This window comes from Bos mutus, chromosome 4 (assembly GCF_027580195.1).
Source record: "Bos mutus isolate GX-2022 chromosome 4, NWIPB_WYAK_1.1, whole genome shotgun sequence".
Classification (NCBI taxonomy): Eukaryota; Metazoa; Chordata; class Mammalia; order Artiodactyla; family Bovidae; genus Bos; species Bos mutus.
Window position 1 is genome coordinate 68,559,733 of NC_091620.1, and position 27,995 is coordinate 68,587,727.

At 39.5% G+C, this 27,995-nt stretch overlaps 1 protein-coding gene across 2 annotated transcripts in view; it reads right to left on the reverse strand.

Moving 5' to 3' along the window:
- CTTNBP2 (cortactin binding protein 2) overlaps positions 1-27,995 on the reverse strand; it is a 168,141-nt gene that overhangs the window by 78,868 nt on the left and 61,278 nt on the right. The window contains exons 3-4 of one of the 2 annotated variants that reach the window (XM_070369594.1): positions 18,773-18,997; positions 2,621-4,253 (exon numbers count right to left, since the gene is read on the reverse strand). In XM_070369594.1, coding sequence (XP_070225695.1) covers positions 2,621-4,253; positions 18,773-18,997 — 1,858 coding nt within the window. Of the gene's footprint in view, positions 1-2,620; positions 4,254-18,772; positions 18,998-27,995 lie in introns of those variants that run through there. The other variant, XM_070369595.1, reaches the window with a different exon arrangement.

Here is a 27,995-nt window from a genome sequence, read left to right on the forward strand (position 1 = left end):
ATGGGCATGGCAGCCAAAAGGGGGGCATCTAAGTGGAAAGAGAGTTGAAATCTTCTAGCTTATTCACAAAGTTTCTGTTGACCTACATCCACAGCTGAGTTAAACACCCCAACTATGCAACTATAATAACATTTCTATCTCCCCTAGTAGACTGGATGTTCGGCAAATGCTTGCTGATACCTAAACAAATTCCACTGCCTCCTTTTTCCTAATAAACTACATCTTCTAATCAAATGACATGGAAGGCTGTTATGCCACCAAAGGTAACCTTGCAGTGGTCGAACTGCAAAATCAGAGAAGAGAAAATGAGGAACCAGTTTCATGGATCTTCTGTGACTGCTGTTTCTTTGGTTCTACAATTTATTCTCTCTTGCTTTCTACACACGAGCAAGGGTTTTTTTTTTTTTTTCAGAGGAGCTATGATTCTTTTATCCAAAATCCTAGACAGGTCATTTTGGTGAATATATAATGGACTAGAATTCTATGACTCCAGAGGTTAACTTACATGCTGCTGACAAAACATTCTTCAGTCATGGATCCTGATTTTAAAGCTTTTCCACTGAAACCAAAGGGTTCTAGGAGCTGAACCCTGGAGCACAGTAATGACCCAGGCAGCCACTGGCAAAGCATCAGGGTACAAAGCAAAGATGGCTTTTTTTTTTTTTTTTAAGTGAAAAAATTTACATATCACAGGTAGTGTTTTGTGTTTTACAGTCCATGCATTTACGTCAACAGCACTGCCAGGGCTCCAGACATTTTTGGAACTTGTGTTCTGTGAGTACCTTAGGTCCATACAGCACATTCTCTGATGCTCCTGAATAGTAGCAAAAATTCCTCCTTTGAGGGTAGATTTAACTTGCTGGAAAAGGGCCGTGAGAAAGGCCATCCAGTTCAATAGTACCATTTTGGATTAAAAAATAAGATATCACAAAGCAACACTGAAGTCAATTCTAAAGCAAATTTTCAAAATACAAGCAGTAATAGTACCTCTATTTATTCATCAGTCATGCTGCTCTAAGCTCAATACCACATTCTTTGCATGTTATGATATTAAATCCTAACAGCCACATTCCCCAATATGCACAGCATAAGCTCCATATGAAGGATGAGAAAATTTGCTCAGTTCAAGAAAAATCACCCAAAACACAGAGCTGTAAATGCCAGAGCCTAGATTCCAATGCAGACCTAACTAACATCAAATCCATGCTATTTCCAATTTCCAATTTTGCCCCTTAATGTATGAACCTAACATCTCAAGGAACTGACTATTTAGGAGACAGCTTATAACTGTAACAAGCAGTCTTGTTACACTGCTCTCACTACCTGATAATTAGCAAGTACAATGCTACCTTCTTTTCTTATTTCTATGCTTCTCCCTAAATCTTAAAAAAAACACAGCTCAAATCTTCCTTTAATTCTTAAAAGTTCTCTCTCATTCAGATCCAACAGCCTCTGCTAAGCACCAACATCCTGGGGTAGGAGAGACCCTGCAAAGTTCCATCAAAACTTTGGCACTGTAACATTATTTTAGAGCCACTTTTAGTCAGTGAAGACCTGCTGCTGCTGCTGCTAATTCGCTTCAGTCATGTCCGACTCTGTGTGACCCCATAGACGGCAGCCCAACAGGCTCCCCCGTCCCTGGGATTCTCCAGACAAGAACACTGGAGTGGGTTGCCATTTCCTTCTCCAGTGCATGAAAGTGAAAAGTGAAAGGGAAGTCGCTCAGTCGGGTCCGGCTCTTAGCGACCCCATGGACTGCAGCCCACCAGGCTTCTCAGTCCATGGGATTCTCCAGGCAAGAGTACTGGAGTGGGGTGCCATTGCCTTCTCCAGAAATGCCAATAAAAAGCAATGCTTCCTTTAGCACTATAAAACAAAAAGGGAAAAATCTAGTTCTTTATCAACTCGTTGTTCAAGAGTCCCAGATTCAGTGACTTTATGAACCACATCTGCAATGGAAACCTCCAATACAGCCCACGTGCTATGTCACCCATCTGTGCTTAAGCGTTAGCGCTAAACAAAGTAAAACAACTTTTGAAGTAAACTTCGAATAGAGGTTTATAAGCACACACACTATTTTTGAGGTTAAAAAAGGCAACACCAAACTGATATTAAAACATAGAATATACCAATTACAGAACGCCTCTAATCAATTTGATAACCCAAAGTAGACTGTAGTGTTAATAACTACCTGAAAGCGTTCTTTCAAATAAGCCATCTCAGAAGGGGTAGAATTGAACACATGCTGTCTGGAGATGGCTAATAGTGAAATCTTGTGAGATAAATATTTTATAAGAAAGATGAGTCTTTCCTCCCATGGAAATGCTTCAGTTTCTCTAAATTAATGGTCTCCGTGTCCTCCAAACCACTGCTTTCAGGTTATTTTTAAAAGAAGAAAGCACTCAGCATAACAAAACCGCAATTCATATAGCAAGATGAATCACCATACCCTGGAGCCTTCAAAGAAAATCACACACAAAAAAAAAAGAAGGGAAAGAAATAGAAAAAAAAAGTATCAGATTAAAAAAAAAAAAGTTTTAAGGCAATGTGAAGGAAATGAAGGCAAGTGAGAGAACAGGCCACATTCTTAAAGAAGGATATAACATTTCAATCCCTTTACCTGATGCTGTTACCAGGAGGCTGTCAGAGGCACCTGCTCTACGGGATGAGGCACTAACAGGGTTTATGGAAGAGCGAAAGGCAGTGGTGGTGGGAATGACAAGGGAACTTTCTGAACATGCAGGTTGGTTCAGTCCAGGGGTTTCAGCAGGCCAGGCACCCACCTGAGATGTGGCCAGGGCTGAAACGGCACAGCCTGCGGGTGCCACAGTTAAATCTATGGATGGTTTTGGTGGCAGCTGAGGGGAGGAAGATTTAGAGAGATTCTCCTCATTTATTACCCTGTTCCCTTGTGGCATACTGGAAGGAGGCGAAGCCACAGTTTTGTTATCAGCTTTGATCCCTGTGCTGGAGGCCCTGCTGCTATCCATGATAACCTTGAGTTGGGGGTGCGGTGGAGAAGGAGTTTGGGAGAGCCCTGGCTTTTTTGGAGGGATGGGAGGAGGGTTTCCTCTGTCAACTCGGGCCCCACCAGGAGTCTTTAAACTGGTTCGACCAACCGGGGGGTAGGTGCCAACGTCCCCCGTGGGGGACGCTCCAGGTCTCGGGGGTGCTCCCGCCGGGGGGCTTGTAAATCTCGACAGTGCTTGGGTCACAGTATTCCGAGCAAGCTGTTTGGCCACTAGGTTGTCACGACTTGTAGGAGAGACTTCTCTGGATGGAGGGCTTTGGGTGGTGTTTCCATTTTGGTCTGGGTCATTAGCATTACTGCCCTGAAATCGAAATCGAGCCGCTTGGATGCGTGGGTTCAGACCCGGATGCAGAGGCGCGCTGGCACTCGGTGAATGTAAACTGTGCGGAGGCGGTGCGGGCGTGTGCCCGGAGGCTGGGGAAACTGCACTGGGTAGTGGGCTTGGGCTACTGGTTAAATCTGGTGTTGAGCCGGTGCTCGGTCCATTTTCCTCAATTCTGTTTGCACTTGGAGGTGGGACAGTGGGCAGAGAGGAGCCTATCAAGTCACCGTGGGAAACCTGCCTCTCGATACCCGGTCTGACCGAGGCGGCACTGGGGCAGGCATTCCCCTTGGCACCGGCGGAGACTAGGGGGCTCCCCGTGGCAGGCTTTACGGGCACGGTCAAAGGCAACTTCTTCAGGGGCTCAGCAGTCTCCACCACTAGGTCTGTCTGGCACGCAACAGATCTTGTCATTGGGCCTTCTGTTGCCACAGATATGGACACCAAACGTCTATCTTTTGTCTTCCGGGGGAGGGAGAGGCTGGGTTTGCTGTCATTTCCCCTTTTCAGCTGCTCGATCATCTTCTTCATCTTGTCTATCTCCTCTTTGAGGTCAGTGGTGTGTGCTTCTTCTCGGTGCAGCTTGGCACGAAGCTGTTCCCGCTCCGTGTCAAACTCCGAGAGCTGCTTTTCCATCTGAGCTTCCATTTCTGAGCTTCTTCGTTTCTCCGTGGCGAGTTCCTCCTCTAACGCGCTGGTCTTTTTCTTCTCCTCTTCCAGTTTGGCCATCACCTCTTCCAGCTTCTGGGCCTCCTCTAGGACTTTCCCGGAGAGCTGCTTGCACTCCTTGACCAGCATCAGGACCACGTGCTTGTTCTTGCCTCGCTCCTCCTCCAGGCGGGCAGCCAACTTCTTGTGCTCCTGCTCAAGTGCTTGGAGCTGAAGCTTCTCCATCTCCAGCTGAAAGAAATGCACAGGACAACCCTGATTAATAGGCAGAGGATTCTTTTCAGCCAAAGATGGGGAGAGATTTGTATTAAACTTTATAACAACTGTATGGTCTGGGTTAGCTAAGGCGCGAGATTTCTGAAATGAGTTGGGAGATGATGGATAATATTTTAGAGACTCATTAAAATGATAAAATAGATGTTAATGGTTTTATAAAAAACATCTCAATCATAGCAACAGAAAAAATTTTTAATGTAAGTTAACTATAGAAAAGGAGAAGGGTAATTTGATGCTTCAAATCACAACACATAGTTCAGAAAGGTCTGCTTCTGTAAAAACAGAACTCTGGTAGAGAACTTTTTATTTTTAATGTTTAATGCCTTAGAATTACTAATCTTTGAGGCACTGTAAAATGAAAAGTGCTGAAAACAGCACTGAGGACTTCAGTTAAATTCTAAACTCCTATACTTGCTAATCATATTACTTAGCTTTTTTTTTTTTTGGCAATCTACTTTGAGGTTACAAGTGAGGATTTGCTGGAAAAGTCATGTAAAATCATATATGAAAGTTATTTTAACTCATATATAAGAAATATTAGAAATATAGTCATGGGACTTCCCTGGCTGTCCAATGGTTAGGACTTTGTGCTTGCACTGCAGGAGGCACAGGTTCCAACAGTAGTGGGGGAACTAAGATCTCAAATGCCATGTGGTGCAACCAAACAAATAAAAAATATAATCAGTATCAGTGAAGCCCAAGTCTGACTTCCTCTCTTTCAGTTCCCCTTTGCCCACTTGGGTCCCATGACACTGGTCTCCCTGATGTTTCCTGAACGTCATCCTGCCTCAGGGTCTTTGGTCTTGTCTGTCTGCACAGAAATTCCACCATGACCCATCACACAGGGCTCCTGCACTGAGGAGTTTGTGTACTGCCCAAGGGTGGTCGGCTGCAAGGGTGCTCAGATGCTCAGTCATGTCTGACTCTGTGACCTCAGGGACTGTAGGCCTCAGGCTCCTCATCCATGGGATTCTCCACGCAAGAATGCTGGACTAGGGTACTGCAAGGGTGAGAGGAACCAAAATCCAGCTCTCACCATTGTCTGCCCAGGCCTGGGGCTGCATCTGCCTGGAAAGAAGAGCACTTTTTCCTTCAGGAGGAGGGTCTGTCTGCTCATTGAGCAGGATTTAAACCCTAGGATTTAGGCTTCTCAAAACAACATTTGCCTAGTTGATCAGCACAGAGAAGGAGATTTTAAAAACCTTTTTACCTCCACCTGGGCTTTTCTAATAAGCACCAAAACACCCAATGGCACAAAAGCCTGGCTGTTTTACTCCTTCCGCCCTCTGCTCAACTGTCACCCTCACAGCGAGGCTGCCCTCACCACCCTGTGGAAGACAGTCCTTTCCATCCTTTAGTGAATCACCCTTTGGTTGGCACCTGCCTACCCCCAACTAGAACAGGACTCATGAGGGCAGGGACTCTGTCTTCTTTGCTACTATGTCTGAATTAATGAAATTAACACAGTTCATAGAAACATCAATCTTCCAAACAACCGAGGGAGGGCCTTTCTGATACACAGATACAATTCTAACATCTTCACCCAAGTTTCTCACTTCTCTCCAGGGAATGCGCCATGAAGTGCTTGTGAAGGATACATCTCAAGCTGGGCTGCAGCAGCCAAGCGGGTCCAATGCCTTGTCTTCCCAACTAGAGACAATGTCTTCATGGTGGTCCATAAAGGGGCTTACAGATCATCAAGGTAAAAGCAGATCTACCCAATTAAAGACATGGAAAGAACTCACCTATCCTCAGAGGTTAAACACAAATATACTCTCAAGAGAGACAGTAATTATTTAACTTGGCTTTAAGTAATCAATAACAGAGACAGGAAATGCTCGCATGATCCATCAGTTGAGAATGTGTTCCTGTTCCTCACCATTAAATCCACTCCTCCATCCCCCTTAGTCAGACATGAGACCAAAAGCAAAGAATGGCTCACTGCCCAGTGGACAGTCAGAGGCATTATTCATTTATTTGGGGATCCTTCTGGCTTTGAAGAAGTCACTGAATAGCACTGCAATAGGTCCTATAAAGAGGTGATCAGGAATCCAAATAATTCCCCAAGAATAATCAGAGACACTTGTCCATACACATACACTCTATTGTATATGAAATTTGGGGGTTGACTTCATAAGTAGATTAGGTAATATTTGAAGAACAATAGTGCTGTCCTATACTTGATTTATACCTGTATTTTATTCATCTGGGTGCCTCACAGAAAGTTGAACTTATTCATAGCTAAAGCACTTTTAATTCTTCTAAATGCATTAAAGTAAGTTGCTACGGAAGACACACAGAAAGTTAGAAGTATAGAGAAAATATTCAATAGGTTTTGTATTACTCCCCCTTCCAAATTCTTATAGCAACCAACGTAGGAAAAAAGCACAAATCAGGTCAATTTTCATCGTATTTTTAAAATATATGATTTTCATAACCTACCTCGATGTGGAAAAAAAAACATTGTCTTCTAGAATTGAAGGGCCACTTGCACTTTACAGAAGAGCCAAATGGAGGACAAGTCAGTGATTTCCCTGACGTGGCCCAGTGGATCAGTGTCAGGATCCTGGCATTCATTTACGGCTCCAACTGTTTCAAGTCTTCCTCACCCCACCACACATGCAGCCCATGGTATTTCTATACTGGGTCATCTCACTCTATTTTTGAAACAACTTCCATCTCTTACATTTTAGAACCGAATTAAAGATTCGATTCTAATCTAATCAACTCAACTAATCGCAGGTATCCAAACAGAAAACTACACTTCTAGAAGAGCAGCCGTTAGTCTTTTTATCTGTGTTCCTCCATCATTCGTGCCTTATAAATCCTATCTCAGACAAACATGCGTCTTCTAATCTCACTACAGATAGCAGAGCACAGAGAAAATCACATAATTGGTGTGCCTACTACACATGGCTCCCAACTCAATTGAGTTCTGAGCCCCCATCATCAATCACTCTACCTAACTCTGTTTAGCTTCCTCTACCATTTACTATTTCAGGGGATATTTAAACCTCTGTCATTCTCCCCAATACTTCACCCAATGACAACTAAGTGACTCTCAGTCTCCCCTAACAGACTCTTTGATCAAGAACATTCAGACTAACTCATTCCCTGCACATCCTGTCTCCTCCCTTAAGCGTTTTTATGGCCATATCAATCCATTCATCCTTCCTTTCACTCTAAGGGAAAGATGTTTCCAACTGCTGAAGGTCAGACTTTCTTCAACAATTAACTTCATTATTCCTGTCACCTCTGACTTGCTCCATTAGTGACCACACTGCTCTGTATAAACATTAAACATCCCCCTCTCTATCTGCTCCTTCCAATAAGCACATAAATGTACTCCAAAACTCAAAAAATAATTTTTATATTTAAAAAATGTCCTTGACTATTCTGACCCAAAAATAAAGTTCTTCTGTTTTAAAGAGTAAGAAGTGTAATTACAGCATGCGTGCATGCTCAATCATGTCTGACTCTCTGTGATTGCATGGGCTGTAGCCCACCAAGCTCCTCTGTCCATGGAAATCTCCAGGCAAGAATACTGGAGTGGGTTGCTATTTCCTACTCCAGGTGATCTTCCTGACCCAGGGACTGAACTTGCATCTCTTGTATATTCTCATTGGCAGGCTGATTCTTTACCACTTGCTACCTGGGAAGCCAAGAAGTACAATACTAAGTTCTAATCCCACCTTCTTGGCTGTGTAACCTTGGTAAGTTTTCCCTCTGAAGGAGGGTTCTTTTAACTGCACAATAGAAGAAAAATAGTGACTACATTACAGGATTAAACAAGGCAACACATGTATTTACCATTGTGTATGGCACTAAAAAGTGTTAGCTTTGTGCTATTTCAAAACATCAGTTTTGCTCAGTGTTTTCCCTGTGAAAAGACATTTATATGCAAACAAGGAGCTAGAGAATGGACTGTACTAAACACATAGATGATGTCTTTATAAGTCAGACAGTAATTACAACAATACAAAGTACATCAGAGAAAGTTTCACTATCAGTAATGGTGAAACAACTTTTATTAGACTACCTACTCATGCAGATAATAATGATAAACCCTTGAAACAATATTAAGAAAATACCTGTTTGAAGACTCTGGAGAGCAATAAAACTGACAGAAATAGGAAAGGAGTATACCCTCCCGTTAGAAAGAAACCAACAGCACTGGATGAGATTTGCCCTTGGACAGCTTTTCTGCTGCTGCTGCTAAGTCGCTTCAGTCGTGTCCGACTCTGCAACCGCATAGACGGCAGCTCACCAGGCTCCCCTGTCCCTGGGATTCTCCAGGCAAGAACACTGGAGTGGGTTGCCATTTCCTTCTCCAATGCATGAAAGTGAAAAGTGAAAGTGAAGTCGCTCAGTTGTGTCCGACTCTTAGCGACCCCATGGACTGCAGCCTACCAGGCTCCTCTGTCCATGGGATTTTCCAGGCAAGAGTACTGGAGTGGGGTGCCATGGACAGCTTTTCAGGTGAGGGCTATTCCCTGTCCTGACAGCACTGACAACAAGAGCTCAAGCACAAAGCATCCCTGATGCTGGCCTGAGGAGCCAGAGGATGAAATGAAAGCTGCTGCAACTACCCTCACCAGTGTCACCGGTAGACTCTTGAGTTACACGTTTGTATGAGAAAGTCCAGGCTTCCCAGGTGGCACTACTGGTAAAGAACCTGCTGCCAGTGCAGGAGGTGCAAGAGACACGGGCTTGATCCCTGGGCCAGGAAGATCCCCAGGAGGAGGGCATGGCAACCTACTCCAGTACTCTTGTCTGGAGAACCCAATGAACAGTGGAGCCTGGCTGCTACAGTCCACAGGGTCACAAAGAGATGGACATGACTTAGCATGAAAGCACAGGAGAGAGTCCACACTTAATCAGATTGGCTACTACTGAGCGACTAACAGAAATGAGCAAATATTTTAGCTATCGCCAACTGCAAAAAGTCAGAGTTTAGACTATGAATCTAATCAGGTTAACTACTTACACTCTTTGGAAGATAACAGACTCCACAGTCTCTGTACCACACCATCCACAATGTCTAGTATGCATTAAAAAATCATTGGACATGCAAAAAAAGTTTTAAGTGATCCATAAGATAAATGTACTCAAATAGAAACTGAGCTTAAGGTGACTTCTACTGAAATTAGCAGACAAGAACCCTAAAGCAGCCATTTTCAAAGAAAACACGGTCGTGGTGATGGAACAAAATGGGAGTCTTGGCATAGGAATGGAAACTAGAAACAAATGGAAAATCTATAAAAGAATAATATCTAAAATGGAAAAATACGTCTTAATGAGCTTAATAGAAGATTTGAAAGAGGAAAATTAAAAAAGCACAGAAAAAAACCAATGATTTGAAAACAGAGCAAAAGAAAGTATCCAATTTTGAGAAACAATAAAAGTGAACTGAAAAAGTGAAGAGCATCTCACTGTAGGACAATATAAAGTGGTCTAAATTCCACAGAACTGGATTTCCAGAAATAGAAGAAAACTATATTAAAAGAAAATATGGCCAAAATTCACAAATTTGGTTTAAAAAAAAAAATATATATATATATCCAGGAAGCTCAGAAATCCCAAAGCAGGATAAATATAAAGAAAACCATAACTAGGACATCATAGTAAAACCAATGAAAACAAAACTAACAAATAACCTTGAAGCAGCCAGAGAAAAACACACATTACATACAGAGAAACTACATTATAGATGATGGCTGAATCATTCTCTAAAATACATGAAGCGAGATCGGACAGAAGTAAAGGCGGAAATAAACAAATTTCTAATAACAATCATATCTTGCTAAAGATCTAGATTGAAATATCAGCAGGAATATAGTAGCTGTGGATAATACTATGGAAAACACCTGGCCTGACTGATGCTATGGAACAGAACACCCAAGGACTACAGATGACACACTCGTTGCACTATTAAAAACCAACAAAAAATTACAAGACTAAAATCTTACAGAATATACTCTCTGACCACAGGAGAATTAAATTATAAATCACAATAAGATATTAATAACACCCCAAAATTCAAAATTAAAACACACTTCTAAATAGTACAGAAGTTTAAGAAGAAATCACAAGGGAAATTAGAAAACATTTGAACTAATTGAAAATAAAATAATATATCAAAGTTTGTTGGATGTAGTGCAAAAGGAGTACTCAAAGGCAGATAAAGCAGAAAATACACAGAAAATTACACTGATAATTGCTTTAGAAGAGTTGTCTCCCAAAGAAGACATACAGATGTCTAACAGGCACACGAAAAGATGCTTGTTACTGCTAATTATTCAGTTCAGTTCAGTCGCTCAGTCGTGTCCGACTCTCTGCAACCCCATGAATTGCAGCTCGCCAGGCCTCAGCTATTTGCAGCAACATGGATGGATGGACCTACAGATCATCACATTAAGTTAAGGAAGTCAGAAAGAAAAAGACATACAATAGGCTGTCACTCACATGTGGAACCTAAAGTACGACACAAATGAACTTATCTACAAACCAAAAACAGACTCACAGACACAGAGGACAGACTTGTGCTTGCCAAGGAGGGAGGAGAGGAGGCTGGGAGCATTGCCTCAGCAGATATAAATTATTATATATAGGATGGATAAATTCCTATTGTACAGCACAAGGAACTATATTCAATATCCTGTGGTAAAATCATAATGGAAAAGCATATGAAAATGAAAATATAACTGTATAACTGAGTTACTTTGCTAATAGAGCAGAAATTAAACACAATATTGTAAGTCAACTATATTTCAGTAAAATTTTTTTAAAAAGTTTTGTCTCAAATTAATTATCTAAGTGTTACCTTAGAAAGTTAGGAAAAGTGAACAAAATACAAAGTGAAAAGAAAGAAATAACAAAGGTTAGAAATAGCACAGGTAAGAAATCAATGAAAATACAAGAGACAACAAACGAGAGAGAAATTTACAAAGCCAAAAGTTGGTTTTAATCTAAAATATCATTAACATTGTTAAAAAACAGGATGGGGAGCACATTTAGATCTGTGGCAGATTCATTTTGATATTTGGCAAAACTAATACAATTATGTAAAGTTTAAAAATAAAATTAAATTTAAAAAAAGGAAAAAAAAACAGATTAAGAAACAGACATAAAAAAACACAAATAACAGGAATAAAGGATGGGGTAACACTATGAAATGAACATTAAAAAGATAATGATGAAAACCCTTGTGTCAAAACATTCAACAAATCAAATTCCTCTGAAGCATACAACTTTCAGAACTGACATAAGATGGAGTAAAAGAATGGAATAGCTTTATATCTTCAAAAGAAACTGAATTTACAAATAAAAATTTTCCCCTAAAGAAAACCCTCAACTCATATGATTTACTAGTAACTTCAACCAAACATCAAAACCAAACCTATATATACTCTTTCAAAAAAGAGAAGGGAATACTTCCAATTTCCTTTATGAATCCAGAATTACTTTCATACCAAAAGAATTATTTTAAAATTCACAGAAAAATTACCACTCGTGAACACAGAAACAAAACTCTGCAGCAAGATACAGGCAAACTGAATCCAGTAATATTTAAAAAGAATGATAAAAGGTTACCCACTGAAGTTAACTACAGGAATCCAAATTGGTTTAATATTTGAAAAGCAATTAGTAAGATTCATCACATTAACAAAATAAAGAGAAAAATCATGACCACAGCCATAGATGCAGATAAACCATTTTACAAAATTCAAAACCCATTCATGATAAAAACTACTCAATAAAGAATAGAATGAAACCTCAATGAGATAAAAGACATCTATAAAAAAGCACAGCTAGCATCATACTTAACCATTAAACAGCCTGTTTTCTCCCTAAGGAAAGGAAAGGCCTTTGAAGTCTTCACTCACTGCTTCTGATCAACATTGTTCTGATGGTTCTGGGCTCTGGTCAGTGAAATGATGGGGAAAAGAGAAGGGGAAGGCAGGTAGGCAATTTGGAAAGGAAGAATTAAAATGGGTTTTATTCACAGATAACATGCTTATTTACCTACAAAATCATATAAAATATACACAACAACTGCTAAATCTAATAAGCAAGTTTAGCAAGATCACAGGATACAATGTCAACATGCAAAAATCAATTGAGTACCTGCACACTAGCAACAAATGTTTGTCAAAAATAATGCGTTTATTATAGCACCGAATATTTAGAAATAAGCCTAACAAAAGACATTTAATACTACTAAACTAAAAACAATAAAACACTGCTGAAAGAAACCACAAAGATCTCAACAAATCAAGAGAAATACTATAATCATGGATTGGAAGACTCAATATTGTTAAAGATGTCAATTCTCAACATATTTAAAGGTCAATGAAATTTCATCCCTGAAAACTTTCAAAGAAAACTTTCATGGAAATGCAAACAATCTAGAACAGACAAGACAATTTTCATAAATAAAAACAAAGTTGAAAGACTTACAGTTTGTACACAAAAGGCTCATTATTTCATTGCAGTCATCTTTTTTACCTAAAGTTGCAGTACAGAGATAAGACTAATCCACGATAAAAAAAAAAAAAAAATCAGAGGCGTGTTCAGTGGCTGCTTGAAGTGGTGGAGATAATTATTGAGAAGATACTCCAGGAAACTTTCAGTGGTAATGGAAATATTTTCTATCTTTTAAGAGGTACAGGTTACACAAGTATATGCATTTTTAAAACATCAATTTGTGCACTTATGCAAATTTTACTTTAAAGTGAGATTTAATGTAAATATCTCTTTAAAGGGGATAAACAATAGTGAATTTCAGGTTTGCATTTTTGCTTTTTTTACAGTGCTATGGATTCTGTGTTCTGTGTTGCGCTGTGCTTAGTCACTCAGTCGTGTCTGACCTTTTGTGACCCCATGGACCCGCAGCCCTTAAGGCTCCTCTGTCCATGGGTATTCTCTAGGCAAGAATACTGAAGTGGGTTACCATGCCCTCGTTCAAGGCATCTCCCCAACACAGGGATCAAACTCAGGTCTCTCATATTGTAGGCAGATTCTTTACAATCTGAGTCACCAAAGAAGCCCAAGAATACTGGAGTGGGTAGCCTATCCCTTCTCCAGGGGATCTTCCTGACCCAGGAATCAAACCAGGGTCTCCTGCATTGAAGTCGTATTCTTTACCAGCCAAGGTACCAGGGAAGCCCTGTGGGTTCTAGGCTGCAGTAAATGAGTAATATAGTGAAGTATAATAGCTGACAGCTTTCTCACTGTTGGAAGAGCTAGTTCTAAATAAAGGATAAGAATGTACCCTTTGGATTAAAATCAGAGGTGTCAGTAAGTATGAACTCACTATAGATAAATGAAGATACAGATATGTGTGTATATAAAATGTTTATGAATATTATAAGTATGCATAATTTCCTAGCTCTAGATTCACTTCTACTTTCCATTAGAAAGGAATGAAAATAACAGCTCCTGTATGTAATAGCTAATCCCAGGGGTTGGGATAAGACAAGTGTATGATAGCCTGTAAGAAAAAAAAAATCCTTTTGTAATAAGAATGTGCTATAGGAATTATGGGAATATATCAAAAGGAGTAGCTTAAAAGGGCTCTCAAAGGCCAAATCTGGGACAATTTTGAGCAGTGATCCAGGGTCTGTGGACCTGATGGTTAGGGCTGGGAACAGACTTTCTCCCCAGTTCAACTGCACTCTATTGTGATTATGAAGGAACCATGCCCTTTGTGTATAAAGATTACCGAGTTCCAGTTGATTCTGCTATACTACTGTCCAATTTATATCTACTCACAACCACTTTCAAGTAATGGCTCAGGGGAAATTTTGCATGGAGCAGTATCACCAACTACTACTACTACTAAGTCGCTTCAGTCGTGTCCGACTCTGTGCGACCCCACAGACGGCAGCCCATCAGGCTCCACCATCCTTGGGATTCTCCAGGCAAGAACCCTGGAGTGGGTTGCCATTTCCTCCTCCAATGCATGAAAGTGAAAAGTGAAAGTGAAGTTGCTCAGTTGTGTCTGACTCTTAGTGACCCCATGGACTGCAGCCCACCAGGCTCCTCCATCCATGGGATTTTCCAGGCCAAGAGTACTGGAGTGGGGTGTCATTGCCTTCTCTGAGTATCACCAAAGCCTTTTGCAAAAAAGCAGCAAGTTGTATAGAAGAGCTTAGAAGAGCCAACACAGCTTCACTGGTAGTGAGAAAGTGGGTGGTTCCTCCAAGAATAGTACCCAGACTGGGAGCCATGAATGAAGAGGCACCAAACAATTGTTTTTCCAGAATGAAAGGGAAAACTATGTAGGAGGGAGCGGAGCAGCAATGTAAAGGCAATTAGTTCTAATTCGAAGTGGAAAAGAGAGAGGAAAGCAATTCTGGTCATTTGTAAAAGGAGAAAGCAGACTGCATGTCTGTCACAATCACAAAACACTTTTATGACATCTAATCATATTTCTTAATGCTCCCTCAAATCTTTTAACACTCACTGCACCCTCTTCCTCTTTTCTACAGGGTCACCCCCACCGGCAACTGCCCAGTCCTGGTAAACAAGTACACAACAGTAAGATGCAGGAGATTTTCTTCCTTATTGGAGCTGTAACAACCAGTCAGTCGGCTGTTAGGCTCTGCACTTCTCATCTGCCCCTTCCTCTTGATCTAGAGTTTCAAGAGAAGACATGGATAACGGAAACTATTCTCCCCTACATGTCCTGGCTCAAAGCTGCAGATCTCAGTCTTCAGCTCCCCTTAATGCTTGCTCTACAGTGCTCCCTGGGGAGTCAAAATGCATTTTGAACTGTAATAATGAGTTATACAAAAACAGACTCAGGAAGGAGTTGAAAACAATCACTCATGTACAAAGAAGCTGATATACTCTTCCTAAAAATGTTATTTTAGATGTTTCTCTACCATGTTATCCTTGAACAAAAGTCTAGAAAACAATGTAAAATTAAATTATATTTGTATGTTATAACCATGAAGCAGAAAACAGTGAGTACAAATAGCAAAATGAATTACAATTATTTACAATGTGAAGAAAGAAGCATATGAAATAAAACATGTTTTCATTGCTCTTTTCTGGTGCATTCATCATTTCTTTGGTTGACTAACAGCTGAAACTCCTTTCTATGTCAGGGGAACTTTGCACTGATGGTTCTCTCCTGTGGTAGTTAAAATACAGCCAATAGTTGCTTTCCTGGTCTTGTAGCTAAGGAGAACGCATGTGGCCTGAGCTTGGCCAATCAAATGCACCTACTCTGAGGCATCAATTAGGAAACAAGTGACGCAAAGAAGCAGGGCTAGGGGAAGCACCACCCAAGACCCAGAGCAGTGATGGCAGTGGTGTGTCTGGTATCAGCCAGCTTCAGTATCCAGCTCAGTAGAAGGATCAGCCACTGCAGATTAGATCTACAGTGAGCATTTGTCAGAGATGCTGGCTGCTAAGAGCTGGTCCCCGAGTTCCCCCAGCCATGCTCTACCATGCTGGTAGCCAACAAATAAATGCTGTTTCCGATGAACTCCATGAATACTGGAACTGCTTTGTGACTACACATTCTGCCTGATGCATCTACTGTTATGCAACTGACCTCACTGTGCTGAGCTGCCACCTAAGAGGTTGTTTCTGTTTCGTTTTTAGTCGCTTTGGTCATATCCAACTCTTTTACGACCCCATGGACTGCAGCCTGCCAGGCTCCTCTGTCCAAGGGAGGTCCAAGGCAAGAATACTGGAGTGGTTTGCCATTTCCTTTTCTAGGGGATCTTCTCAATCCAGGGACAGAACCGGCATCTCCTGCATTGCAGGCAGATTCCTTACTGCAAAGCCACCAGGGAAGCCCTACCTAGAAGGAGCTCTATCTAATACACAGAACTACTTTGAGTTTTTCCTCTGGTGAAAAAAAATGCCCCCTTCTGAATTTCCTGGTTGTTATTTTTGCTTTTTTTCTTTTATAAGCTCTGCTCAAATTAAAAGATGTTTTCTATTTCCAGGCTAGAAATTATACTATGTATGAATAAAATGACTGAAAATAAATTAGAACAGAAGCTGTATCACCAGATGATGCACAAGATAAAAAGTAAAAACCCAAATAATAACCACCTGGGTTACTGCCTCTAACTGGTATATTACCAGAGGCAAATTTCCCCATGATGATTACCCATTAGTTTATGCAAAGTGGCTTGAGGCTCAGTCCATTTGCCAAATTGACTCTTGCCCAAATTTTCCTGGCAGGCAAATTACCAGTTAACCCTCCTATTAGTAGTCTCAGCAGGAACCAATGCATGAATGAGTGCTAAGCTTCTTCTCCCGCCTAGAGAGGCCAAGCAGAGCAGTGTTCAGGCCAAATGTCTTAGAATCACCACAGAGCTCTGCCCAGTGTCAGATAATAAATACTTGAACTGAAGATAATCGGACCTTTGCTTTCCCTGACTTTTGCTCTGGCAGTGATTTGATGACCTGGGTTCATTTAAAATAAAGGATTTCTGTGTCTTAATGCTTTTAGATTTCTAAAGCTGCCATTTATTCTACATGTAAGAGACCTGACGATGTCTGGTTACTATATTTACTCTCAAGAGTAGAGGTGACAGGTAATTTTATTGCTGAAATGACTCTGGTCTTACCAGCTGCTATGTTATCTTATTTTCTTCATAAATAAAGATCCAGGATTAGAGTACAAACAGTTACTCTCCTCACATGTTACAGGCTACTGGATAGAATATCCTTTAGGGACAAAAGGTAGCACTGCCATTCAGAAAGACCCTTCACTGAGACGGCACAGCCAGTCAATGTGGCCATAAAGGACCTCTGTGTCTCCGTAATACGTGGGAGACAGATCATTGGCTCATTCCATACCAGCCTCTCAGGACCCATAGGACAGAAACAATTTCCTTTCACTTCCAGCCAGGTTGGAAATAACCCAGGCATTCAGAAACAAACAGGATGTAAGCTGATTAAAAAAAAAAAATCAACTAGATAATAAGAGCTTTGATTCAACTCAGAATTGAACTCAAAGCTTTGATTCAACTTTTTTTCCTCTCTTATAATGATAGATAAAATGCAAAACTGAAGTAAAATTTGGTAAAGCATGCATTGTATGTATTGGATGAAAACTACAACAAAAACAAAATATTTTCTTGATTTTTGATAATACAGCACAACCCCAGCAGACGTACTTTATTATGAAATAGCTCATTTGACACATTAAGAGTGTAATTGAAATGTGTCTCATCCAAGACATACAAGTGAGCCTTAGTGACATCAACGGAAACACACTGGCTCTTAGCTTATGTGGTTTGTGGGGATTTTTGAAAAGCTCTAGAGATCTCAGTGGTTGTCTGCAGGGCTTTGTAGATGGTATGTAGAGCCCAGAGTAAAACGGTGTGATTCGGTCTCACATGCAGGGAAGACCGTCTATTCTTTATTATTTACTCATGCTTTAGTTTTCTACCATGTGCATACTGAGCAAAGGTTTGATTTTATTCAACACCTATCCCAGAGCACCAGCAAATATATATTACTGCAAAGAAATAATTACAGGGAGAAAGCCCACACAGTCATTAATTTATAATGACAGCATCATAAATATTTATATAGTATAGTGCATTCAGGTTAACTGTTAATCAGGTGTTAAATGTGAGCTATAACAAATTCTCTGAAAAGGACAAATAGAAGACTTATTTTATGTTTTAATAATGGTTGGAAGAACATACTACTTTTAATTCTAATCATACCAGACATCATTACCTTCTCTGTCTTCCTCACTCTTTTCAAATAAAGGGAATCAGTCATCTCAGCAGTGTATCAGAAGGACAAAAAATTTAAACTTCTATTTCCTTATGGTTGATCACAGAAAGCTTTCATCGCTTAGGACTCTTTGAAGCATGTGCTCAGTGCAATAAATGTGTATTTGTGTTGCTGGGGGAGGTGAGGCAGGCGGAGGAGGTTGGTTTTAATGAAACACATGTGAGCAGGAGCCTGGAGGTCTGCAGCAGACACTCAGACCCCAGAGGCGAGTTTGAGACGAACCAGAACTTCAAATGACATGTTGTGAGACTGCATTATACTAAGCAAACTTTCATTCTATTCTCATACTATTTTCATTAAAAAATAATAATAATTTCTAATTGCAAAGAAATATAAGAGACAGAAGCTAGATAAAGAAAGTTGGGGATGCCACCATATGATCAGTCCTGGTTGCATTACTGGATCACCCATTGAGCAGTTAAGCATGCCTTAGGGCATTAGGAAACAGACTCTCCCTCCAAAAATCCCTATTTTAATGAAAGCATCATAGTAACTATTATAAGAAACATAATTTTTCATACTTCTTTTATGATTTAGTGTTATTTTTGAGTTACATTTGAGAAGGGTCTCCATAATTTGTCGGTATTTTGCATTCCTGAAAATACAGCATTTAAGAACAAAACCACCACCTCGGAAGTGGTCTCCTCATTCTACACTGTGTTATGGGAAGAAAGACTATTGGAAAGTCTCAATACCTTCTTTTGTCTGCTCTCAGCAGCAGCCAGCTGTGTGGACATCTTTTCTTGCATTTTTCTGCAGTGTGCCATGACTGCTTCGAGGATGGAGAGGGGGTTGGTACAAACTGGCTTCTTCTCTTTATCGCTGGCACCTGCTTCATAGTCTCTCTGTAGTGCCAGGAATGGGTCATTTAAATTAAATCTCCCATACCGTTCCTGGATAAATACCTCCTTCCTGCGAGCCTAGAACAAAATCAGAGGAATGTATTCAGGAAAAGAAATGAAAATATACAGAAAAATATTTATATGAAGTTTTGTAGATACTGCTCCAAATGGTATTCACAACCGTCATGAGTCATGGCTTACGTGTGATGTCAGGTGGTGAGAAGTAAGGAGACTGTGACCTCAAACCCTGGCCAGTCTGCCAAGCTATGTTCAAAAGTTCTTCCTTTAAGAATATAGTCTTTTAAATTGCAAAAGATGCAAAAACAGTTTTTTTCTCATGATGCAGACCCCTTCAAGGTTCTGAATTTTAGGTGCAGTCTTTTCTCATTTAAAGTAAAATAAATATCAACAATTAAAATAATTTTTATAACAAAAAATAAAAAACAGGCAAAATAATGTTTATAGAACTTATATTTCACATAATCTTCACCATGTTAAGTCACAAAATATAAATCTCCAAGTTTTGTATAGTCAGAAAGAATTTTATAAATATTTGAAGAAAATATTTCATGAATTTTTTAATGTCAAAAATCACAACATTCACATTTTGTGAAATGTGACCAACTACCAAAAAAAAAAAAAAACCCCAGAAAATTAGGAAGATGCAAATGTCTTCTCATAACTGAAGGACATTAAAATATAGTTCATAGAATCCCAGGAAAGAATGTAACCTCATTTTACTTTAAATGTCAGTCCATCAGCGTCAAAGTTAATTTCACATCCACTTGGCACTAAATGTAATTTTCTATAATTAGCCTACAATGGCCTTTGCATAAAATGGAAAATAGCAGGAAAATAGTATTAGGAATATATTGAAAATGAGCAACATTTTCCTAACTCAGGTCATTCGGAATAGCTACTAGAAAAAAATTATTCTATGCCACTGCCAGTGGAAAAACTAAATTACTTTACAATAAATCAAGCTTAATTTTCCAAAATGTCAAAGATGTTTTCTAAAGAAATATTACATACATTTCCTTAATTTAAACCAACTGCACTGACCAACTCAACTTTTCCATTTTTAGACCACTATCAGCAAGCCAACAAGTAGATAAACACGAATGCAAATGACAAGTGAGAAAACGTAACATTTCTTTTCCTATTACCAGATTAGAAAATATAATTTAAGAAAAGTCCAATTCACCATAAAATTTAAGCTATCTTTCAGAGGATTATTTTAAACTTAAAAAATCAAAGTGGTTTGTGAGTCAAAAAACATTTGGTATTTCTAGATTCTTCAATTATATAATCAATGCACTAAATAAGTATTATTTTAGAGATGCAATTACAAAAGCAATTTCCTTTTATCCTAACTTTTTTCTTTTAATTTTTATTCAATGTGGTGATTCATCTTCCACCCCTGAGTGAACACTTGGGATAGTCCCCATGGTTTTTCTAATCATTTCTATCTGATATAGTACCTATGCTGCTAAGTCGTTCCAGTTATGTCCAACTCTGTGTGACCCAATGGACGGCAGCCCACCAGGCTCCCCCGTCCCTGGGATTCTCCAGGCAAGAACACTGGAGTGGGTTGCCATTTCCTTCTCCAATGCATGAAAGTGAAAAGTGAAAGTGAAGTCGCGCAGTTGGGTCCGACTCCTAGCGACCCCATGGACTGCAGCCTACCAGGCTCCTCTGTCCATGGGATTTTCCAGGCAAGAGTACTGGAGTAGGGTGCCATTGCCTTCTCCAATAATACCTATAGTCACTTTAAAATATAAAAATCTCAATTTGGTTTTTAGAATATCCAACTTCAGTGGTATGATGGCTTCTCTTCCCCAGCTAGGATCTGCACCACCTGGGAAGGAAGTGTTTAAGGAAACCTGTCTTCTTTCATTCAATTTTCTCCCTGTCTTTCCTAGTTATTTTCATCCTCTCCAGATTGGAAGGGACCAGAGGTAAAGGATGAAGATGGAAGTGAGGGGAACAGGAGCCCTCTACCTGAATGGTTCAGTCGATAAACTGGCCTTACCGGCTGAAACTTACATTTTAACAACCAATTAAAACTACTTCTTCCTGAGATGAAGGGAAAAGCAACTAGATGGGGCAGGATGCACAGCATTCTCTCCAGAGAAATGCCCCTGGATAAAAATCCTTTCTCTCTTGAATCTCCAACAATTAGATTTTTTATACCCTCAATGTGGGTTAGGAGTTTAAAAGTCAAATGTGGATTTCAAATTTCTTCTGAAAATCTGGCATCTTGGTCCTCATTCTAGCATCCATATTTATTATTATATAGGTCCCCTGCTGAAACTTACATTTTAAGCAGGGGTTCTCATTTTTCAACTATGGAAGTATTTCTTTTAACATTATTGTAAGAAGTCTACCTTTCTTAGTACATCTTTCTTTGTAGCAGAGTTCTTAATCTTGAATGTACCACATTACTTTTAATAAGGGCAGATCAATATAAAAGTATTAATATTTAAGGATACTGTGTAATAAAAAGGACTTGAAATGTGTATAATACTGAGTTTGAAGAGCCCTTTCCCTAAAAAAAGGAATAGCTGAATGTGCAGATAACTTCTTGGATTATGCATCAGAATTACTTGAGAATGAAATGCATTTCAGGGAAATGAGTCATTATGAAGCCACATGCTAACTATAATTATAAAAACAGACTCAAACTCTTAAACCACTGATAAATAAAAACATAATTTCATCAGAATCTGAAGTTATATAGAATCCTGAGAAAGTTGTAAGCAAAAAATAAAAACATGGCCATTATTAATGGAGGATCTGACATACAGAGTTCCTACTTTTGGCTTTCATTGTTTTGTAAGATCAACTGAAGTAGGTTGGACTCAATTAGCAAAAATAAAAGGAAAAGTACTTTAGCTATTCAGCTTTTTCTACAGCATATAATCCTCTTGGGGGGGGAACCCTAAAAACTTGAATCATAGGTCACAATTACAACATATCACCAATTAATTTTAGAACATATTGACAAACATCACATTAGTTTGTCTTTTTTTTATCTTTTTAAAATTTTTTTTATATTTTAAATTTTATTTTATTTTTAAACTTTACAATATTGTATTTTTTTTGCCAAATATCGAAATGAATCCGCCACAGGTATACATGTGTTCCCCATCCTGAACTCTCCTCCCTCCTCCCTCCCCATTACCATCCCTCTGGGTCGTCCCAGTGCACCAGCCCCAAGCATCCAGTATCATGCATCAACCTGGACTGGCGACTCGTTCCATATATGATATTATATGTATTTCAATGCCATTCTCCCAAATCATCCCGCCCTCCCCCTCTCCCACAGAGTCCAAAAGACTGTTCTATACATCAGTGTCTCTTCTGCTGTCTCATATACAGGGTTATTGTTACCATCTTTCTAAATTCCATATATATGCATTAGTATACTGTATTGGTGTTTTTCCTTCTGGCTTACTTCACTCTGTATAATAGGCTCCAGTTTCATCCACCTCATTAGAACTGATTCAAATGTATTCTTTTTAATGGCTGAGTAATACTCCATTGTGTATATGTACCATAGCTTTCTTATCCATTCATCTGCTGATGGACATCTAGGTTGCTTCCATGTCCTGGCTATTATAAACAGTGCTGCGATGAACATTGGGGTACACATGTCTCTTTCAATTCTGGTTTCCTCAGTGTGTATGCCCAGCAGTTGGATTGCTGGATCATAAGGCAGTTCTATTTGTCTTCTGAAAAGCTGGAATGATTTTGTAACATTAAAAAGTATTAGTAAAAGGTAAATTTTACTAAGAGCTTATTTTTTATTGCAACATGTTTCCCATTCATTTTCTCCTAAAATTAAGTTCAGGAGAGAACCACTTTTCCAATTCACATTTTATAGACAAGCAGACTGAGGCTTAGAAAGATTAACTTCCTCTCCTAAGGTCATTTCAACAGGAGCTAGTATTCAACCCAGGCAGTATTACTTTAAAGACTACTCTGAAGCATTTTGTAATTTATGACTAGAGTATTCTGGAATAGTAGAAAGGGCTTCAAAAATTATTACTGCTTACAACATTATTCAGATCAATACAAAGAAATAGTAATGAAGTTTGAAAGACAAAAATATGACAATATTCTAAGTAATTAAATTTTCCATATGCTCTATATGTACTTTCACAGTTGCTGACCATACACCAACATAATGTAATCAAACTTACACGTTTTTTTTCCCCTCAAGATTCATTCTTCAGAGAGTACTACATAAGTGCAAAATACAATCCAATTAAAAAAATGGTTCCTAAATATGCTTTTCCCCCAAAGCAGCATATTATCAAAAGGCACTGAGTATCTGAAAACTAAAAAAAAAAAACCACCAAAACCCACTAGCATTAATACAGATCTAAGTGCAAGAAGACTGCGGAGGGATTCGGTCTTCAGCTCCAGCCTACACAAGGCAGGGGCCGCTACCAAGGGTGCCAGTGATACACAAGCACGAGGGATGATCCAAACGATGAGCCCAGTCTGATTAGATGGGCTTTCACAGTGATTAATATGAGGCAGTGCTTGAGTAGAAACACTGAAACAAGTATGAAAACCACTTGGGCCTGCAATCAACACTACCTTCCAGGAGTGAACCAGAAATGAACACTGCCCCTCCACACCGCAAATCCAGACTCCACATCAGGCTTCATGAACAGAAAAGATCTGTCAATCAGAAGCAGACAATCTCTGGACTACTGGGCTCATTTCTGGGTGAAATATTTAAAGAATGATCAATACAAAAAGGACTTGAAGATAGAACTGAATAGAAAAAGAAAACAGGAATGCTCAAAAGACTTATAGAAGCATGATAAATCTTTCAATATCTGAAGTCATTTCATCTTTACAGAAGTATTTAACTATTTTCATTATTCTCAAGGAATAGAATTATTGCCATTATAAAAAGGAATGTTTAAGGGTCAAAGCTGTTCCAAAGTAATAATAGGCTGCACTGGATTTGTGAAATCTGTCTGGCAGCGTTTCAAACATCGGCTGAAATGGTAGAAATGGGGTGGGTGCAGAGTCTCAAAAATTAGGAAGGCCGTCTGCTTCTAAACTGCTACACTCCTCTCAAACCCTGAAATACTATTATTCAATATCAAGAGGGATGGAATTTTTTTCCAAGCAGCCAACATGAGAATTTATCTGCTGCTGCTGCTCCTAAGTTGCTTCAGTCGTGTCCAACTCTGTGCGATCCCATAGACGGCAGCCCACCAGGCTCCCCCGTCCCTGGGATTCCCCAGGCAAGAACACTGGAGTGGGTTGCCACTTCCCTCTCCAATGCATGAAAGTGAAACGTGAAAGTGAAGTCGCTCAGTCGTGCCCGACTCGGAAAAAAATCCTACCTGCAAATAAATGTCATTCTAGGAGTGAGTTTACACATTCATACACAGTGTGTGTGCATGTGAACACACACACACGCATACATAGTACTTGAGTGGACTGTAGAGGGTGGAACAACCATGTGAAAGCTACAGTCTTTTGGAGAACGACATTCATTGCCCTTCAGTGATTACAAAGGCTTAGAAATTCACTAGCCAGGAACAAAATGTAACTTTCTGGACTAAAGAATGTCAAAAAGTCTGAGTAATCAGTCCAGTGAGTACATTTCAAACATCACTGATATGTGGCAAGACACACATGGGACACAGGAAAGGAAGGCGTGTCATGAACTTGCCTGCAAGGCAGGAGGAGGATGTCATGGAGCTGCCACAACAGCCTACCTGCTCATGGACAAAATAATCTGGATGTGCAGAAACTGTCATGCCAGTTACATACATAATAAATATTGTGAACCATATATTATGAGTGACTTAGATTTACCTGGTGCCTGAGGTTAAAATCTGGAAGTCATACTTCAATAAATGATCTATTTTCTCACAGGCAAGTAGACCATTCTAACAGTATCTGTGAAATGGTTTGATTTCATAGAAACCAGAGCCAGAAGTAATCTGTCAGTCCTTTATTATGACCCTGCCTGCCACTTAACCACCTTGCAAATAACCATCAGTGTTCATCTCAGCTAGAAATACGGCCCACATTCAACTGTAAAAATAAGATTACCCTTATTCCCTAACTAGGTCAAGAATGGCACATCATGCCTCATTGTTCTGCTCTCTTGCTTAGAGTAGACATTATTACACTCTCAACACACTTTAAGCCGAATCCAGGATAAATCCTATTTATCTTAATACATCTCTCCAGGCAGTCACCATCCATCAATCAGAACTGGAGCACAGATGAACCAACCTGCCAACTCTGCCCTGGGCAGTTAATTGCTGCGAACTGCTGTATCTTTACCTCTGTGTGTTTGATCAGCCGTGTCCAGCTCTTTCCGATACCATGGACTATATAGCCTGCCTGACTCCTCTGTCCATGGGATTCTCCAGGCAAGAAAACTGGAGTGGGTTGCCATTTCCTACTCCAGGGGATCTTCCCCACCCAGGGAATGAATCAGGGTCTCCTGGATCTCCTGCACTGGCAGGCAGATTATCTACAACTGCTAGACAGTTAAAACCATGCCTTTTATGTCTCTAACAATGAGCTACCAGTTTAAAACCCCATGTATACCAATTATTTATTTAAGGCTGCAGAAATAATGGTTCTATTACTGGGATTAGTCATGCACAATGACTTATAAAACTTCCATATCAAAAAACAATTTTAAATTTTATAAAAGAGGCATTATTACTCAATGTTAATAGAAAAAAAAAAAAGTAAGTGTGCTTATCCAAACCTATAAGCATACTTGACATACTCTACATTTTGATTTAAAATACAGTTTGCTAAACTTTGGAAAATATAATAAAAGGAAAAAAAAGGAACAAAAAGATCCATGATTCAATTACCAGAAAGTAGTCACTATTAAGATTTCCTGGTACTCTACAATTTATGTTTTACAAGCATGTATTTAATACCGAAAACAGTTATCAAGGACTTAAGGGAGTATGTTTCAAGTAAACTTTCTCATTTAGTTTGCTAAACAGTTCCTATTTCAATGATCTATATCAATATTTAATAGCATTCCACAGATGAATCCTTATATACTAAAAAAAAATCTTAGTTTATCACTTACTTTACTTTCAACTGCTCTAACATACCTGCAGGTAAAATGTGGGAATATTAAATTCACTGAAATAGAATTACTGGGTTAAAAGATAAAACCATTTTCGTATGAAAGGATTTTTCAATATCTGCAAATCGACTAAGGTGATATCCCTCATCAATAGATTAAATAAAAACCATATGATCATTTCAATAGATGCAGAAAAAGCTTCTAACAAAATCCAACAACCATTTGTGATTAAAAAAAAAAAAATCTCTCCAGAAAGTGGGCACAGAGGTTACTATCAGTTCAGTGCAGTCGCTCAGTCGTGTCTGACTCTTTGTGATCCCATGAATCGCAGCACACCAGGCCTCCCTGTCCATCACCAACTCCTGGAGTTCACTCAAACTCACGTCCATCGAGTCAGTGATGCCATCCAGCCATCTCATCCTCTGTTGTCCCCGTCTCCTCTTGCCCCCAATCCCTCCCAGGATCAGGGTCTTTTCCAATGAGTCAACTCTTCGCATGAGGTGGCCAAAGTACTGGAGTTTCAGCTTTAGCATCATTCCTTCCAAAGAAATCCCAGGGCTGATCTCCTTCAGAATGGACTGGTTGGATCTCCTTGCAGTCCAAGGGACTCTCAAGAGTCTTCTCCAACACCACAGTTCAAAAGCATCAAGTCTTCAGCACTCAGCTTTCTTCACAGTCCAGCTCTCTCATCCATACATGACTACTGGAAAAACCACAGCCTTGACTAGATGGGCCTTTGTTGGCAAAGTAATGTCTCTGCTTTTGAATATGCTATCTAGGTTGGTCATAACTTTCCTTCTAAGAAGTAAGTGTCTTTTAATTTCATGGCTGCAGTCACCATCTGCAGTGATTTTGGAGTCCCCAAAAATAAAGTCTGACACTGTGTCCACTGTTTCCCCATCTATTTCCCATGAAGTGATGGGACTGGATGCCATGATCTTCGTTTTCTGAATGTTGAGCTTTAAGCCAACTTTTTCACTCTCCACTTTCACTTTCATCAAGAGGCTTTTGAGTTCATCTTCACTTTCTGCCATAAGGGTGGTGTCATCTGCATATCTGAGGTGATTGATATTTCTCCCGGCAATCTTGATTCCAGCTTGTGCTTCTTCCAGCCCAGCGTGTCTCATGATGTACTCTGCATATAGGTTAAATAAGTAGGGTGATAATATACAGCCTTGACGTACTCCTTTTCCTATTTGGAACCAGTCTGTTGTTCCATGTCCAGTTCTAACTGTTGCTTCCTGACCTGCATATAGGTTTCTATATAGCATTCTATATAAGTTTCTATATAGAGTACTATAGCGGTACTATAGCTCACCATAATGAAGACCTTTTGAAATACATTACCAAATTCCTCTTTAGTGGGGAGTCTGTCAATTTTATTCCCATCAGCAGTAGTGATTTTGTGTCTACAGTTATGACAGAGATTGGTCCATACTTTCCTTCTTTATTTTTTAAAACTCTTTGTTAGTTTGAGGATTAGGATACTCCTAATCTTAACTTATATGCAGAGTATATATATATATTTATATTATATTATATCTAACTTATATGCAGAGTATATCATGCAAAACGCTGGGCTGGATGATTCACAAGCTGGAATCAAGATTGCTGGGTGAAATACCAACAACCTCATATGCAGATGATACCACTTTAAAGAAAACAAAGAGGAAATAAAGAGCCTCTTGATGAAGGTGAAAGAGGAGAGTAAAAAAGCTGGCTTAAAATTCAACATTCAAAAAATGAAGATCATAACATTTGGTCCTGTCACTTCATGGCAAATAGATGGGGAAAAAGCAGAAACAGTGGCAGATTTTCTTTTCTTGGGCTCCAGAATCACTGCAGATGGTGACGGCAGACATGAAATTAAAAACACCTGCTCTTTGGAAGACAGGCTATGACAAACCCAGGCAGCATATTAAAAAGCAGAGACATCACATTGTGGACAAAGGTCTGTACAGTCAAAGCTGTGGT